This window comes from Cololabis saira, chromosome 15, assembly GCF_033807715.1.
Source record: "Cololabis saira isolate AMF1-May2022 chromosome 15, fColSai1.1, whole genome shotgun sequence".
Lineage (NCBI taxonomy): Eukaryota > Metazoa > Chordata > Actinopteri > Beloniformes > Belonidae > Cololabis > Cololabis saira.
The window spans coordinates 9910196-9927950 of record NC_084601.1 but is presented as its reverse complement, the minus strand read 5'-3'; the positions used below and the strand labels follow the sequence as shown (position 1 = coordinate 9927950).

Here is a 17755-nt window from a genome sequence, read left to right as displayed (position 1 = left end):
GCGCGCGCTAGTATTTTCTGGATAACGGGCAAACACTTAGCAGGAAGATTTAACTCTTCATCGAAAAGCTCGTCTAATCTGGAGAAAGTGATGAGGTAGATAGTTAGATACTTAACTAACCCAGGTTCGTATGGAACAGGAGGGCGTTGCCACAACGAAAATGGACAAGGAGTATGAAAACACCGACTCAGAAGGCCGGTGGCAGAAACTGTACTCGGTAAGTTAGCACAGTTAGCAGCAGCTAAACCATGATTTATGGTTCCGCGTTACATCGACGCAGACCTACGGCGTAGGCTACGCAGTGACGGTGCGCGTCGCCGCGTAGGCTACGCCGTAGGCATTGCGTCGATGTAACGCGGAACCATAAATCAGCCTTAAGCTGCTCCAGAGCGCGTTGTATCCGACACACGAGGGATTTAAGTAACAAACAGATATTAAAAGTGTGATTCTTTTTATGTACCGCCAGTGTTCTGTTTTCTACCTTGTTCTGAGTTATTCTCGTTTGCCGGGAGGATATAGTAAACACTGACACCGCAGTGTTGCGTTAATCTTGTGACAGTAAGCGTTGACACAACTTGGTGAATAATCTTGTGCTTTAAGCTCGTTTTTCTGCAGCTACGCTGCAGTTTGGCAGTCTGGTCTACACGATTTCACCCTCAGTACATGTATAATGTTGTGTGGTTTGTTTACTGCAGATTTCCCGCTTGCTGTGTTTTCTTGATCACTTACAACACGTGACATATTCTCTCTGTTTGATCACTTTTGCTGCCAAACTGCAGCATTTCTCTGACCGCGGTTGAATTGGTTTGATATTGGATATTATGAATTCAACACCCATAAAACTTGTGATACATACCACTGATTTTGGTCAAACCACTTGTGATGTGTTCATGGTCATCTAGACTATATATCACAAGAGAGTAATTATTATAAAATCATACTATGGGCTGATTTAATGAGATTGAATGACTTCAACACCCATAAAACTTGTGATACATAACACCAATTGTTTATTATGGGTGTTGAATTCATTAAACCCACATTAATCAGCCCATAGTATGATTTTTTTTTTTTTTTTTTTTTTATTTTTTTTTAATTTTTTAATTTCAGTCTTGTGATATATATAGTCTGGATGACCATGAACACATCACAAGTGGTTTGAAAACAATCGGTGTTATGTATCACACGTTTTATGGGTGTTGAATTAATTTGATGTTGAATTCATTAAACCTCATTAAATCATCATTAAACCTCATTAAATCAGCCCATAATATGATTTTATAATAACTACTCTCTTGTGATATATAGTCTAGATCAGCCTTTCTCAACAGGGGTGTCGCGGCACCCTGGGGTGTCCCCTGACTGCTTTAGGGGTGTCGTCAAAAAATTACCTATTCTGACATTTCATATATAAATATATGAATGCATACATAAATACATTATTTTTGCCTATGAATGAATAAATATATAAATAAATAAATAAGATACCGTATTTTGATGACCATTAGGCGCATATAAACGTCTTTTTTTTTTTTTTATGTGCAGCGCGCCCAATAACGCAATGCGCCCATTGTATTATTGTAAGTCGGACGTAATTGAGGCCACCATGAGAAGTTAAAGGGGGAAGGGGGGGCGCGTGAATCACCCTTGAGTTGCGGACGTGTTAGAGACCATCATCATTAGAGACCAGCTGACTTTCGACATCCCGGTGAATCACACGGCGGAGAGGACGGGGACCAGCATGGTGGCGATACGCACAACGGGGTATGAGAATTCATCGTTCACTGTTTTGGTTGGTTGCCACGCTGATGGACAGAAATTATGGTGATTTTTAAAAGAAAGACTTTGCCTAAAGAGACTTTTCCAGCCGGAGTCATTATAAAGGCAATGAAAAGGGCTGGATGGATGAAGGGATGATGATGAGTGGCTGAGGCAGGTCTGTAAGGTGACCTGGTGGTTTCCACACATAACCATCGCTGTTGATCTGTGACTATGCGCGCCCGTCTCACAGACAATGTAAAGAAAGAAGTGAAAAATATGAACGCTGTGCTGGCTGTTATTTCGGGAGGTCTGACGAAGGAACTCCAACCGCTGGACGTCGGTGTGAACCGGCCGTTCAAAGTGAAGCCTGAATGATGGTTCCGCGTTAAATCGACGCAGAGCCTACGCCGTAGGGTACGGTGTAGGGTTACGCGGCGACGCGCACCGTACGTGCGCGTCATATGCATTTACAGCGATGCAGTGTGGTTTTTAATTATATTTTACTCTGGGGTGTCGTGAGATTTTATTCACTTTTGAAAGGTGTCATGACTGAAAAAGGGTTGAGAAAGGCTGGTCTAGATGATCATGAACACATCACAAGCAATATGACCAAAATCAGTGGTATGTATCACAAGTTAAATGGATGTCTTTGAATGTCCAATATCCAATATCAAACCAATTCAAACGCGGTTGTTTTCTTGATCACTTACAACACGTGACATATTCTCTCTGTTTGATCACTTCTGTTGCCAAAATGCAGCATTTCTCTGTCATTCTTAACCGTGATACGAGTGTTTACTCGTATTAAAACAAATGCGAAGGGGAGAACATCTTGACTTAAAAAGAGGAAAATATTCCAAGTAAAACTGTTTTTTAGTTGGTCCATTTGCTTAACCTGTTTACACAGCAGGTGAACATCAAAACCTTGAAAAAAACAGGAAATCTGAACCTCTGTGACAGTTGAGGCAGCTCGTATTGATGACCAACAGGAAATTAATATATGTGGTGCACACACATTTGTTAAGCTAACATTGTTTCTGTGATGTTGGCAGTACTCGTTGTAAAAAAGAAATCAGGGGGGGTGGTGGATTTTTTCATATGGGCACAGATAATTTGTGCTGATTACAAATAATATAATATATTACAAATAATAGCACTGATCAAAACAGCTGGAGAAATACTGCAGGAATGACATAGCAGCAGTTAAATTCAGCCTTCTTTAAGCTTTAAATATCCACTGGGCTTACATCAAATACATCAAAACACAACAATCACTGCAAAAACCAGAATCTTAACAAGAATATTTGTCCTATTTCTAGTTAAAATGTCTAATTTTAGTAAAAAAATCTCATTACACTTAAAACAAGACTCATCACTGGAAAAAACAACAATTTTCACCTGTTTCAAGTAGATTTTCACTTGAAATAAGTAGAAAAATCTGCCAGTGGAACAAGATTTTTTTGCTTGTAATGAGAAGATAAATCTTGTCCCACTGGCAGATTTTTCTACTTATTTCAAGTGAAAATTTACTTGAAACAGGTGAAAACTGTCAAATAAGTTATTTCTCTGGTGATGACTCTAAATGTTGTAATAGCAGTAAAACCACATTCATTGATGAAATGACATAAGGGATGGAAAGGGGGGATGGCAGTTTTACAGGGGGGGATGATTTGGACCATTTTTATTTCAGGGGGGATGCCATCCTCCCTCAACTCGAGTACTGGATGTTGGGCATGAACACAGTCAACACAACCTCTACATGGAGATACAATGTTGAACTATTATTTTGCTGTGCTTAATGAACTTTCTGCTGTACAGGAAATACGGAATCAGTCCCACGAGTGCTCCTACAAAGTGGCAAAATACCCAGAGAATCGCAACCGGAACAGATACAGAGATGTCAGTCCATGTGGGTAAACATTTGTACACGGTCTGTCGTGTTTACTGTGTGGGATTTCTCTCACTATCTCTAACTATGTCTGTCAATTTACAACCCATCCCCAAACAACTTTCTCTTCCATGCTGCCTGCAGTTGATCACAGTCGGGTAAAGCTGGAGAACACAGAAAATGACTACATCAATGCCAGTCTGGTCGTGATGGAGGAAGCTCAGAGGAGCTATATATTAACACAGGCAAGTGCAAACATTTTATTAAACTAGTAAGAATCAAACATTTAGTTTTGTTGTGTAGTGGAGGAATTGTTCATTCATAAAGATTAAATGACTGTATTAATTAAGATGTATGTAAAAATTAACTTGTGAATATATTTTGCAAACAGTAAATCCTGACAATTGGGAAACTTTATTTTTAACTTCTGCCTGATCTGTTAACGCAGTGCAAAGGAGTTTTTCTTCTTTTTCCATGTTAAAATATCAGTTTCATTTCAAAGAATACTTTATTACTCCTAGGACATGTGGTTTCCAATACATAACCATTTATTTATTATAAACGAAATGGTTCAAAATAATCCATTCAAAATATTGAATAACGTTAAAATATGTGTAGCTATACAATTTTATGTTAGAATATTAAAACTAATCGTAGTTGATCCCAAGTTTATGGAAAACATATATATAAAACATACATATGGGTAATCTAAATGGCATTTAGTACATATTCTCTCATGATTGTTTACAAAAGATAATTTAATCTCATGTACTATTAAACCTGAGCTAATCAGACTTTTATACCTTTTATCTTCTGATTATTTTTTTATTTATATTTGTTTCTTTAGTTGAAAACTAGCACTAATTACCATAAATCTGTGTCATGTGCTTTAATTTCTACATTATTTCTGTACAGCAGTCAGTGTAGAGTCTGTAGATTCTGGCTCAATAGAGGATGCCAGGTTGGACAGCAGTGGGATGTTTTGTTAAGAAGGAGTGACAGAAGACTTTTATGGCAAACAGGAAGCTCATTCTCAAATGTTGACATCCCTCCCTGGGCCATTTCACCATCATTCTGACTTTGACTTGCATGACCCCATCATCACTGATTGGTTGTGAGTGGGTGAACAACCCGCCTGTTCCTTCACCAGCCCTAATGACCCAAGTGTATGCTGGGTAATGACACACACGTGACTCCAACTACTTTCTCCGTAGCTGAAGACTCCACATTAGGTTAGGTATGTCTGACTTCCTAGTAATTATTACATCTGTGGAAGCATGTTGTCTGAGAAATAACAAGTTCCTCAAGAACAAATGAGAAAAAGAACATTTGATGGGCTTCTACCTTATCTCTTAGGATTAACTTGGCATTATAAATTTAATAGGTCATAGAAATTAGACTTAGCACAGGACCAAGAGCAGTTATTAAGATCTCCCAGTTACTCATGTGGAATTTGTTTTCCATTGAGATTCTCACGCTGTGAGCAAGTGATTTTGCTTGTTGTTGATGGGGATGTTGGCTTGTAAGATCTTCAGATTTCAATAGCAATCCATCGTTACTATAAAAAATTGCCCTCTAATAATCAGCAGTACTATTGACAACTGAAACATATCTTGATAATCCTTTTCATTGTCATTTAGCCTTTAATGCTACAATTGGTGTAATTACAGTGATGAAATATGTAATTAACACCTGCTTGAAATAAAAAGAAACATTTGAGCGTTTCTCACTTTTGCTCACAAGTCTGAGAGATAATAATTGCTGACATTTCACGAAAAGTCATCTATGAAACTAAAGTCAGCTGCATTTGTTCTTAAATACAAGCTGTAAACAACAGCTTCTTCATCCTACACAACCTTGAATATTATAACATGTTCATGAACTTAAAGGGCAAATAACCACTTATTTTTGTAACCACAGCAAACTGAACCTGAGCTGATGTCTCGTTTTTTTACTCCCATCAATTGATGCTACTCTGCTTTATTTATTTTTTTAAAGATTTTTTTGGGCTCTAGCAGACAGGAAGGGGGTAGATGATTTAATGATTTAAAGCCTTTCTTGTTTAACTTGAAAGGAACAAGATTTCAAGTTAATGACTAGTTTAATTTTAGTTTTGGTTTGTAGCTTTTCATTTTAAATATAAGAATCAAGAATAAGATGTCAAAGTGGTATTTGAAAGACATTATGTAATTATAATATTTTAAAACTATATGGAATACTATCGCTTAATTTCCATTAGATTAGATCAGTGTCACAGTTTAGTGGCATTTCTGCTACTTTCAGTATCAGTGTTGGCTGTTTTTTTTGAAGATGAGTCATTTGTGGTTGGTGGAGGTGTTTTTCAGTCCAATACCAGTGAGACAGCCTGAAATTACACGTACATTGAATTATAAGGGCTCACTAATAACAATGCCTGTATTCTTCAATAGGGGAACCCAAAATTGAAATGATCCCATTCTGTCTTTATTTCTATCTTCATTGTTTTGCTGTAAATGAAATGTTTTCATTTTGATACTTTATCTTTCAGTTTTTTGTGTGATTACACTACAGAGAGTTTCTGGTTGACCAAGATGGGGGTGTTACTGATTCTATGCTGCTGGAGTAATATTGAACATTTTTAGATATTCACTTTGCTGACTGCAGTTTGCCCGACCGCATCATAACCTTTAGCAGTCGTGCCCTTTATGTAAAGTATTTTGAGAAGTCTCTATTGTACTCTCTTGAGAGTGATGGAGTAAAACCCACTGTTCAGCTAATAAATGCAATGGTGTTGATGTTATTGCTCATAATTTCCTCTCCCCGTGTGTAACTGATCACAGTGTTTGTATTTTGTGTACAGGGCCCCCTCAGAAACACTTGTGGCCACTTTTGGCTCATGATCTGGGAGCAGAAGACCAAAGCAGTCATCATGCTTAACAGGGTCATAGAAAAAGGATCGGTAAGCACACACACATCATATTGTCTAGTTTGAAACCTGTCATAGTTATTGCTGGGTTACAAATACTGCTGTCAGCAGATCAAGTTATTCCCCGCCATTCATGACCGTGCCGATATCCAAAATACACTTCCTTTTTTTGTCGGTTAGAGAAGGGGAAGTGACATTAATGAGTTTGGCTGTGTTGAGCTATTTCCAACCTAAAGCGCTGTAAGCGGAATATTTTTGTGTGGATGAAGGACAGTGGCACCGTTGAATTTCATAGTGTTAATATGGAAAATTATTGCTCAAAAACCAAGACGCATGCTGGAGAAAAAGCACACGTGGCCGACCTAAAGATGCACGTCATCAGCATTAACTGTGGGAATGACTGCTGACTGCGCAGGGGTAGCATGCACAGAAGACATGATCCTTGTGATTACCTACAGATAACTTTATAATGTTAGAGTTGTTATCTGTTGAGGTTTTTCCTCCCACTAAGATAACTAGCTAGAAACAGTTCCTGACAGGTGAACAGACTTAATTTCTGTTGGGGAAAATGATCTTGGCTGACTTTTTTTTTTTTTCCTTTTTCTTTTTCTTTAAACTAGTCTCGAGAACTTTACTTTAGAATAAGAGATTTGACATTAGTCTAAAATAAAATAAACTACAGATTCCCTTTCAGTAAAAAAAAAAAAAAAAAGGTCTTGCTACGGACATTGAAAATAAATGAAGAGAAATTTATTAATGCAGTTTGGATACCAGATTAAAGCTTTAGAATCAGTAAGAACATTAACCTGTGTTCAATTTTGTCAGGTTATATCTGTAAATATGTTGTCTTATTCTCTCAACAGACACCTAAATTAAAAAATTAAGATTTGAAAACGCTCATAAAAAACATTTCTTCTAAATGGAAGAATGAAATGCGTAACCATCTCCTGAAACTGAATACCCTGTAGTGACCCTGTAGCTCTGGCAGCGCAGCTGCATGGCCTCCCGTTTTCTTAGCAAAGCAGCTGGTTCATATCTCGTTGGGTCACAAGATTCACTCCCCGTTTTCTTGGAAATGGAAGATAAAGACCCCCTTTACAGTTTATTTAGTGACGACGTTGCTTTGGAAGCTTAAACTGTTCATATCATTGTGCGTTTACAGAGAAAAACATCTTGCATCTGCCTTTGATCTTTTCTAAATTTATGTTAAATTTCTCTGAGATGCGTGTCCCTCATATCCCTCCTTTTTCTTCCTGGCCTGCAGGAAAAGTGTGCACCGTACTGGCCCACGGCCGAGGAGAGAGAGCTGGCCTTCAGAGACACGTGCTTTGTGATCACACTGTTGTCAGAAGACACCAAGTCTTACTACACCACCAGACTCCTGGAGCTGCACAATATTCATGTAGGCTGGTGTTTTACTTAGCACATGGGAATTCCCCCTTAACTGTTATAATTCAAAGATGTCACGCCACAACAACATGTGCTTTCCAAAGCATGTAAAGGCTCATTGTTTTTTGTTTGGATGAATTTAGGGTTTTATCATTCCTCGCGTCTTCAGTGTGGAGTTGGAGAAAATGTAAAAGTGCATTGCAAAAACAGCACCCCTAGAAATGGGTATTATAATCCATGAATCTAGTCATAATGGTCTTATTCTGGGCAAAATATCATGGGGGTAAAAAAATGTCTTGGGTAGGAGTGTTTAAACTAGCAAAGTAGTTCAGTTCTCATCGAAACAATGCTTTTTTAATTTTATTAGAAATGAGTTTTTGCAGTGTGCTTTGGTTTATGTGATCAAGATAAATGATATGAACTCAAGGACAGGTATTGTACTACTGGAAATGTTTTATCTAAGATCTTATATTATTATGCAAGACTTCCAAATGAGCACAAGTTACAAGAAGAAGAAACAAGTTAACTACCTAGATGCCAAAACAAAAGTTGCTATCAAGCTCATACTCTTTTGCGGTTTTGGCATCTTTTCACAGGAAGTTTTATTTAGCTTGTTGATAAGACGTCTAAAATAACTCATTACTCATACTCCTTTAATCAGCTCTGATGGGATCATTCACATGAAAAGAATCTTGGTAGTTTTCATGCTTCTCATGTGGCTTGATTTGTCTCGTTTCACAGACGGGGGAGAAGAGGGAGCTCTACCACTTTCATTACACTACGTGGCCGGATTTTGGTGTCCCAGAGTCTCCTGCTTCCTTCCTAAACTTTCTCCTCAAGGTGCGAGAGTCCGGAGCGCTGGGCGCGACTCACGGACCCGCCGTGGTCCACTGCAGCGCAGGAATCGGACGCTCGGGAACATTTTCATTAGTTGACACATGCCTAGTTCTCGTAAGTGCGCTGCTTCATTGTAGATTAACTCTGATTTAATGTTGTTAATGGTTTTTATAAGTGAGAGTCTTAAAGTATTCCTTATGATATGATGATAGTAAAAATATTAATATTGTAGTTTGAGTGTATCCAGTTAAAATAATAATAATCAGATTTTTTTTTTGTAATAGTCACTCAAATAACCTGCCAACATCAGAACTTGATAGATTAAAGCAACCTTTATGTGCGAGTGTTTCACCTAACCTCAGACTCATTTGGAAATATGAGCGTGCACGTATGTTACAGTTGATTTGCCCTAAATTGTCAGCTGAAAACCCCCTTGCACAAAAACAAGTCAAATTTAGGATTTTCAGCGACATTGCGTAGCAAAAGTTTATCTCACCACACGTGTAAATACCTTTACCTATATTGACGACAACGTGTAGAATAAGTGTTAAGAAAAAAAAAATGTAAATGTTTATTTTATTGCTCTCCACAGCTGGATAACCTGCCGACAGTAAAGCAAAGTGTTTATTGTAGCTCGTTTGGGAAAGGCCTCGCGATATATGGGCCTGCAGCTAAATGCACATACGTAACAAGGCTGTCTTTATCCTTTTATGCCACTGCTTGAAAGTCTTTAGAGCAAAAATACCTTTTATAAAAGGATGAAAATGATTATAAAGGACTATTTGTAAAGTCATCTTAAGCTAAATCCATTAAGCACTTCTTCCAACAGTGAAGAAATTAAGATCTAAAATCATAAGACCGACCTGCAGGACTGGAAAGCATGATTGATCCCAAACCCAGTCAAAGTTAAATGAACATGAACGTGTGTCATTAACTGAATTTAAATGAGGAAGCAATATTCAAACTCCAACTCAGACAGAAGGTTAGCTGTCCAGGCACCAAATCAGGCCACTCCATCTGAAATAAACTGAGCCACAAAGCAGAAAATTGCAGCGTCTGAAGTCCTTCTCCATTTGCCCAGTCGGCTGCCACAGTTTTTAGAACTACATTTGGTTTATTTGGGCCAAATGGATCAGCAACAGATGCTAAATCCATTCTGTTGGTTTGTTCGAGTCAGGAAGGTCATCTGACATCAAAAAACAAACAAAAGACATGCCAAATAAAGATGTGCAGCACGATAAGTTGTGACCCCTAAAAACGAAATGCTGAAAAAAGGTCCTTTTGAATATTCAGTGTGCAGGTTGACAGAGTTTAAAGTGTCTCAAAACCGGACATTGTACACTGATCTTTTAAACATTTTTATTTTCTATACAAGCATTTGAATACTGTACTGAAACTGAGAGCTGCGCCTGCAGGAGAGGGTTCCTCCATTTAAACAATGCAGACGAACACGGCGCATCAGGGAATCATGAGATTTGTGGATTTACTTCTGAGTTTCTAAGCCAAGTTCTTGTACCGTATTTCATAGATGGAGAAGAAGAAAGACCCTTCATTGGTCGACATAAAAAACATCCTGTTGAACATGAGAAAGTACCGCATGGGTCTGATCCAGACTCCTGATCAGCTGCGCTTCTCGTACATGGCTGTTCTCGAAGGGGCCAAGTTTATCATGGGAGACTCATCTGTACAGGTATCAAGGGCACCTCGCCACAACCACAGCCTTTCACTTTCTGTGGCGTACAATTACCATTCTGTTTCATTTTGTGTGTGTGTGTACGTACATGCAAAACTGAACCTTTCTTAGCGAGGGGTCGCAGTGAATCATTTTGCAAAATTACAAGCTTGCAAGATCTATTTACATAAATTATTTCATGGTGTTGATTAACATGCTTGAGAAAGGTTTGCATCAAACATTTCTGAGACAAGTTTATTTAGAGAACGAAAGAAACCATTGGATTCACAACATTAATTTAATTGAGGAAAAAGGAAAGCAAGCATTGTAGAGTTTGCTGCCGGAGGCCAGGCCCCCATCTGGTCTCTGGACACATGTTTGAGGAGCTTTCCAGAGCTAAAACAACCCCACGTTTATTATAAGAAGATAAGGAGTGTAAAATATTTGTTAAGGATTATAATCAATGTGAATTGAAGCAGTTTTGAGTCGGAATGAATCTGTATTTTTAGCAAAATCCCAATTAATTTTAGCTCTGGAATCAATAGATGTAAACATAAAAGTAATTTGGTTCGTTGAGTTTAATGTTCAACTAATGTCTAATGCATTTATTCCAGTTATTAAAACAACTGTGTGTCTCCTTCGTACTTCTCTGCGTGTAGAACCGATGGCGTGAACTATCGAGGGAAGATCAGGAGCCGTGTTTGGAGTCTTCGCCCCCCCAGCCTCGGGCCCGGTCTCCAGCAGAGCGATGCAACGGCAGCCAACGGGGAGAAGAAAACGGAGAGGAGAGCAAAGAAGAGGAGAGACTTTCTCCCTGCAAAGAACAGGAGCTGGACGGCAGCACGACACAGTCAGTTCACCCAATCTGAAGCGGGAAACACGCTTGCTTTTTCTTGGTTGTTGTCAGCTACTGGATCGTCTGGATAGATTAACAGTGATTAGCTAATTGCTGTTTAAATTCAGCTTAAAGTGAAATGTTGGGAGTTTCCAAGACATTTCTGTGGGATAAACTTTGTTTTAACTTTATCATTTATTAGTCTGAACAATCTTTATTAAGCTGTTGTGTCACACAGAACTGATTAGGGTGTGATTGTTTGGTAATGTTTTACATTTGATTAAAAAACACAAACTTCTTTTGTTATCAGACCAACTACAGCTTTCTAATTGTCCCTATTTTTACACAGCAAACGGCGCAGAGAAGACAGTATCTCCAAATCTGGCACAACCAAGACACCCCAAAGCAGGTCCCGGTCAAATGACTCGGAGAGGAAGAGAAAAAGGTGATTCTTATCTTTGCTCTTTTTATATTTATTTTATTATGAATAGGTTTGTAGGAACTATTTCTGAGTAAATAGTGTCTTAGCTACAGAAGACAGCAATTACAGCAGTCTCCGTCTGGAGAATGAAGGAGTTCTGATGGCGCTGTGGGCTCCGTCGGAGCATTACAAGGACCATGTTGGTCTGACGTGACTTCTATTGTGGCACGTAAACCCCATTTCTGTTAGTTTTGACACAAGACATATTTTGAAATGTAGACAAACTCAATTTGCGAAATGTCTGTCTGTTTGCTGTTAAGCAACAAGCTTGTGTTTTCTCCTTCCAACAACAATGGGGACGGCTGTGCAGAAGCTCAAAAGACACAAATGTCGGCAAGTTGTTGTAGGGCAAACATGGCGCTTGCAATATCTCAGGGGTTTCTGGGTAATCGTGGTCTGCAGTTTCATGGAGGAGCAGTGGATTCTGAATGATTGACTGACTTGGCTCCACCTTTGAGTCATGCGAGGCATGAACTCCTCCAACATCAGGCCCAAGCCAACACTTTTCCTACAGACAAGCAATTGAGACTCGTAGATGTGAAAATGCGGTAAAGATGTAATTATATTTAAAACAGACGCCTAGATTGAATAAAATGTACCCTAATCCAGGCGATGGGCAAATTGTACAATTTAGAGTTGGCTAATTAAAGCTATGATGCGGATCCTGGACTCGGCATGAGATGTTTGTGAGAGTCGGTCTGTTCTGCACAAATAAAGAATTCCTAACAGGAAATACAAGTGAAGGAAACACATCCAGCTCCCATGAAAGGGATTTTTTTTTTTGGCAATTAAAAAGGGCTATATTATGAAAAACTCCCATGAAAGCGTTGTTCGTCCACACCAACACCAAACCATATTCCTGTTGATCCTCCGTCCGCCCCGGCGTTGAAAGCCTTGTGACCGAAATGAGCTGACGGGTAGGTTTTTGGCAGGTGCATTAAATGAAAAATAGTCTGGTCATTGCTATTATTCTTGGAAGGACTGATCACAAGAGGCGGAAAATGGAGCTTCTCATTAAACGAGCATGTCAAACGGAGAAACAGTCATTTCACAGCTGGAGGTTTGTGGTTAATGATGGAAACACCTACTGAAGTATAGTGATGCTCATTGAACTTATGCAAGAATATAAACTTGTAATACTTGATATGAGTTATTTATACGGTTTAACATCTCACAGTTTGACTAAGGGAGTGGGCTTTGGTGATGTGTTAGATAACATGCTCTGTATACGGCGTATATTAGAGCTGAGGTTACCATACAGGGTGGTACACTCACCGGTACATTTCACAGATTACTAGAGTTTATTATTCAGAAGCTCCGAGGAAGGCTGTGTGTGACATCACTCCAGCTGTGCACTGGTGGATCGGGTGCAGGTTAGCCGTCACCAGCTTGGGAACATTTAGCGAGAACAATTTAGGAACACATATTCCAGCGTAGTTTCATGGAAACTACTACAGAAAAGAGGAAAATCAGCTGCGTGAAGCCAGTAGAAAGCTTTTCGTGGAAAGGTTTTTTCTCCTTTTTTTTTGCCAGAGCAAGTTTTTCATCTCTTAGGGGAATACATGACGCGAAGTAACGTGTAACATGCGAGTCTTACAAGAGCAGCGGAGCTGAGAGAGATTTACATAAACAAACTGCTGACAGCCAGCATTTCCTGCACTGAGACACTCTCCTTCATTTAGTTCAGGCGGACGTGGGACTACCCTCAAATGTTATTAAACAAATCCTTTTAGAAGGTATTTCATCAGTTTCACAGTCACAGAAATGGCTTGTTTTTATTTACATTTGAAAATTAATATGTACAATTAATGACTGCTTCTAAAGTGCATCAGATCAGTAAATACCATATGTGTATATGCATATTAAATTGTCCTTTTAAAGGAGATACCAAACCCTGATAAACAGTGAGATGCACAAACTGTGAGACCTTTTCATTATGTTACTTCAAGAAAACAAAAGTTTAATAATATAAGTTAGGCTCCGGTATCGCTTTCACTTTTTTTTCTGTTATATTTCTCACTTTCGCATCCATCTCTGGTGCGCGGACTGAATCTGCTCGTTAAGATAACTCAGGATCTTTCGCCTGTTTGACAGTTAAGCCTGACTAAGCGCTTTTTTTTTTTTTTTTTTTTTGATAAATGTGCACATCCTAAGTCATTTCTGAGAAACCGTGCTTTGTTGTGTGACATTATTGTTCCAGTAATAGAGTCGAAAGTGCGCAATTTTCTGACAAAGCTCTCCCTCTGCTGTTGTGGTTCTCCTGAACAGTTTGGGGTGCATTTGTTGCACATGACACAAGCCGGGGGGGGCGACCTATTGTCACCCCCCCTCAGGGACAGAGACAGCTACAACCACCACGAAGAGCACATTTAGGAGAAGTTTACCCGCAGCGTTTCAAAACAACGCCCGCTCTTGTACCTGGAGGTGTGTGTGTCTGTGTGTGTGTGTGTGTGAGTGAGAGTAAGTGTGTACTTGGTGTTTGCTGTGCCTCTCTTTTCCGTTGGGGTTTGAACTGGCTCTTGTGGTTTGGAGTTGATAATTCTGGCTGCACTCTGGCATGGTGTGTGTGTGTGTGCGTGCGGGTGTGAGTATGTGCGGGTGTACGTGTGCGTGCCTACACTTGTGAACTCTGAAATGTCAGGTTGAATGTGAAGTATATCTCGTGCAGAGGTGTCAAAAGTATTCACATTCATTACTCAGGTAGAAGTATAGATACTAGAGTTTAAAAATACTCCTGTAGAAGTTGAAGTATCAACTCAAGTTTTTTACTCAAGTAAAAGTATAAAAGTACTGGTTTCAAAACTACTTAAAGTATAAAAGTAAAAGTAATGTAAGGGGGGGAAAAGCCATTGAAAATGAATGCATCTTCATGGGAGGGAGGGGCAGGTATAATAAGATTTTCTTCTTCCTGCTCCTTTCTGGTTATGGAATATGCTTTTTGATTGTGTTGTCATTTTACTTGTTTGTTTTTTTTGTTTGCATATTTCCATGATCGGAATAAATAAAAATGAAATGAAATCTTAGTATAATGCAAATATATTAAAGAACCATATATGTGTACTATTGAGCATTAACATGTGTTTCAGAGAGCAGGAGATATGATGACTAGTTCCTATAAGTATTGTAATGGTGCAAAAAGTCAAACTTCAGAGGCATGTTATCATTTATCCTAACCTTTATTGGAATGTACATCCAAGTTTAGTTGCAGGAATCTGAGGGAACGGATGTAAGAACAAAACTGGACAAGAACATCTGAAACAACCACAACCAAATTCACTCTATCCGGATGGAGCAATTTAACTGGATAGTTTTTTTTTAAAGGCCGAAATAAAATAGAGTAACGAGGCTGTTTTTAAAATGTAAGGAGTAAAAAGTACAGATAATTGCGTGAAAATGTAAGGAGTAAAAGTAAAAAGTCGTCTGAAAAAGAATTACTCCAGTGAAGTATAGATAACCAAAATTTCTACTTAAGTAAGGTAACGAAGTATTTGTACTTCGTTACTTGACACCTCTGATCTCGTGTTATCCATTTAAATTTGTTGCTAAAGAAAACGATGCAAACTAAGTCAAAAGAACTCTTATGCATTGAAGGTCAATTTTTTAGCAGATTCTGGAAATTGACATGAAATGTCGAATTATCGAGTTTCTTTTGAAACTATCCAAAAGAATGAGTTTATTTAGTAATTCCAGAGTAGAGAGCATATTGTTGAGGTGGTGGATGCTGTGAGCGTATCATAAACATTGGAGGGCTTCTCTAATGTTTGTCTGCATGTGTCCTCGCTGGTGCTTCTGACTTTCAGCTGAGGACTTTCAGCATGACGCGGTTCGGTCGCACGTCACCAATACATGTTGATGTTTGAACTTGGTAAACGTTAGATTTTCATCAGAACATTTCTGGGCCTAAAACTGTCTTTGTTGATGAACATGGGTTATCATTATTAACATGGGTAGAGCATTACAATTAAAATGATACATGAGAATACGTTTTCAGAGCATTTGTTACCGCGGCCCACGTCAGGGCCGCTCGCCACCCCCTCCTCTCTTCTGCTTTTATATACTAAATCCTCTTTGATGCAACCCAGAACTGTTTTTGTCGCTCGAGTGAAACGGAGTAGCAGGTCTCAAAGTTGTTAACTTTTTTTTTTTTTTGGTTTGAGTGTGAAGATTGAAATTCACATGTAGCCGGCAGGCTAATGCATGTAGAGAAGTAACAACACATGATGCTGATTTGAGAGGCTTGCTGTGTCTGGCACATATTTAAATCTAAACCCGCTTTTAACAGTCTGTTTTTCAAAAACTGATGGCTGCGCATATAATCTAATACGATCTGACGTCTCATTTGATCAGAGTCATTGAAGACACAGACCGGCTGTGTTACTTGGTTTTTGTGGCATGTGTGGGTTTGACCGCTGCTGGCTTTCTAACTCGCAGTTAAGACGATGAATAAAACTGTTTGGATTTGACCTTTTTCTTCTCTTCCCTTTCGGCAGGGCAAAAACCAGCGACTGCTAACCACCTCCACCTGCAGCCACTCGACTACAGCTTTGAAAACAAAGCCAACATCAGCAGGGAATGCCAGCTCTCTCCCATCCTCTCTCCTTCGTCAACTCCAAACCAAACCACTCTTCCTCACATTCATCTCTGCAGCAAACGCTCAGTCTTCAAATATTGTTTTTTTTTTTCTCCCAGGGGAAAGAAAGCTGGTCAACTAGGATATATACACATATATGTATATGTGTGTGTATGTATGTATGTGTGTGTATATGTATATACACACACACACACACTCCTGATCAATATCTTAAGGCCAGTTAATAATTAGCATTTTGCTCTGCTGGATATATACGTATGTATATATATATGTGTGTGTGTATATATTATTTGTGTGCATATATATATATATATATATATATATATATATATATATATATATATATATATATATATATATATATATAGCACGCCTTTTTTTTCTACCATTGATAGCAGCTGTGGCGTATGTAACGTCCACGTCAGCGCTTCATCCTGTCGGCTGTTTACAGCAGCCGTGGACGGTCTTTGAAGACAAAGACACCAGCGTTTCACCCTCTTGATCACACCTCAACAGTTAGAGCTGCTTCACACACAACACACACACAACACACACACACATTCATGCTTCTTTGCATTTTTTACAAGACTGAAAATAGCAGCTATGCATTGACAATTTGTAATGCTGTTCATATTTGTATTTTTGGAAAAAAAATACATTTTTTTTCAGACAAAAAGCCGAAAATATAAAAATGTTCTATTTTTTATAAGAAACTACTTGAACTTTTCAGGTGATGTGGGGTCGGTATGATGACAAACACTGCTTCCTCCCACAAGTGAACAGTGGCATGAAATGTTTCCATGATGTACATAATACTCTTTTTAAAAAGATGTGTATAAGACTTATTTTTCCTTGTTTTTTTTTTTAAACAAAGGACACTTAATATTACAGATCCAAACACAACATCAAGCTGTTATGACCTGCTCTCCTTTTGCAATACATTTGTTGTAAATTTCTCTTTTGAGTGTAATCTCCAAATAAAACTTTCCTTTGTTGTTAGTGAATTTATCAACTACTGCTTTTTTACTACATCCAGATAATATAACTTTGGACCCATTTTTGTTTAAAAAGCTCAAATCAGGAAAGTTTAGCTAATTTTAAATGCCCTTTGAACGGCTGTTGTCTCAAATTTATTCAGAACAAAATCTCATTTCATAGTTCAATGATTTTCCTAAAGAGAGAGAAAAAAGTGGAGTCAGGACATTCCTTTCCCACAATCGGCCTACGCAGAAACCAACCAAAACAATGATGCAGACGCGAGAGCGAGCCGCACACTTGGCAGGGGGTGAATAACGCGGTTGTCCCGTTGTTACGACAGAGCGAGCTGCTGATGGGAATCATGTTACGCATAGGTGGGACTGCCAGGAATACGGGATGGAACCGGGCCAAGCTCTTT

At 38.8% G+C, this 17755-nt stretch overlaps 1 protein-coding gene across 1 annotated transcript; it reads left to right on the top strand.

Annotated features, from left to right (window-relative positions):
• On the top strand, window positions 1-17363 carry ptpn2b (protein tyrosine phosphatase non-receptor type 2b). Its single transcript, XM_061741817.1, has 10 exons — window positions 1-217; window positions 3580-3670; window positions 3794-3894; window positions 6489-6587; window positions 7819-7956; window positions 8685-8894; window positions 10309-10470; window positions 11112-11302; window positions 11637-11732; window positions 16259-17363. Exons 1-10 carry the CDS (start codon window positions 131-133, stop codon window positions 16278-16280), a joined length of 1197 nt encoding a protein of 398 aa, XP_061597801.1. The 5' UTR covers window positions 1-130; the 3' UTR covers window positions 16281-17363.
• The last annotated feature ends 392 nt before the right edge of the window (window positions 17364-17755 follow it).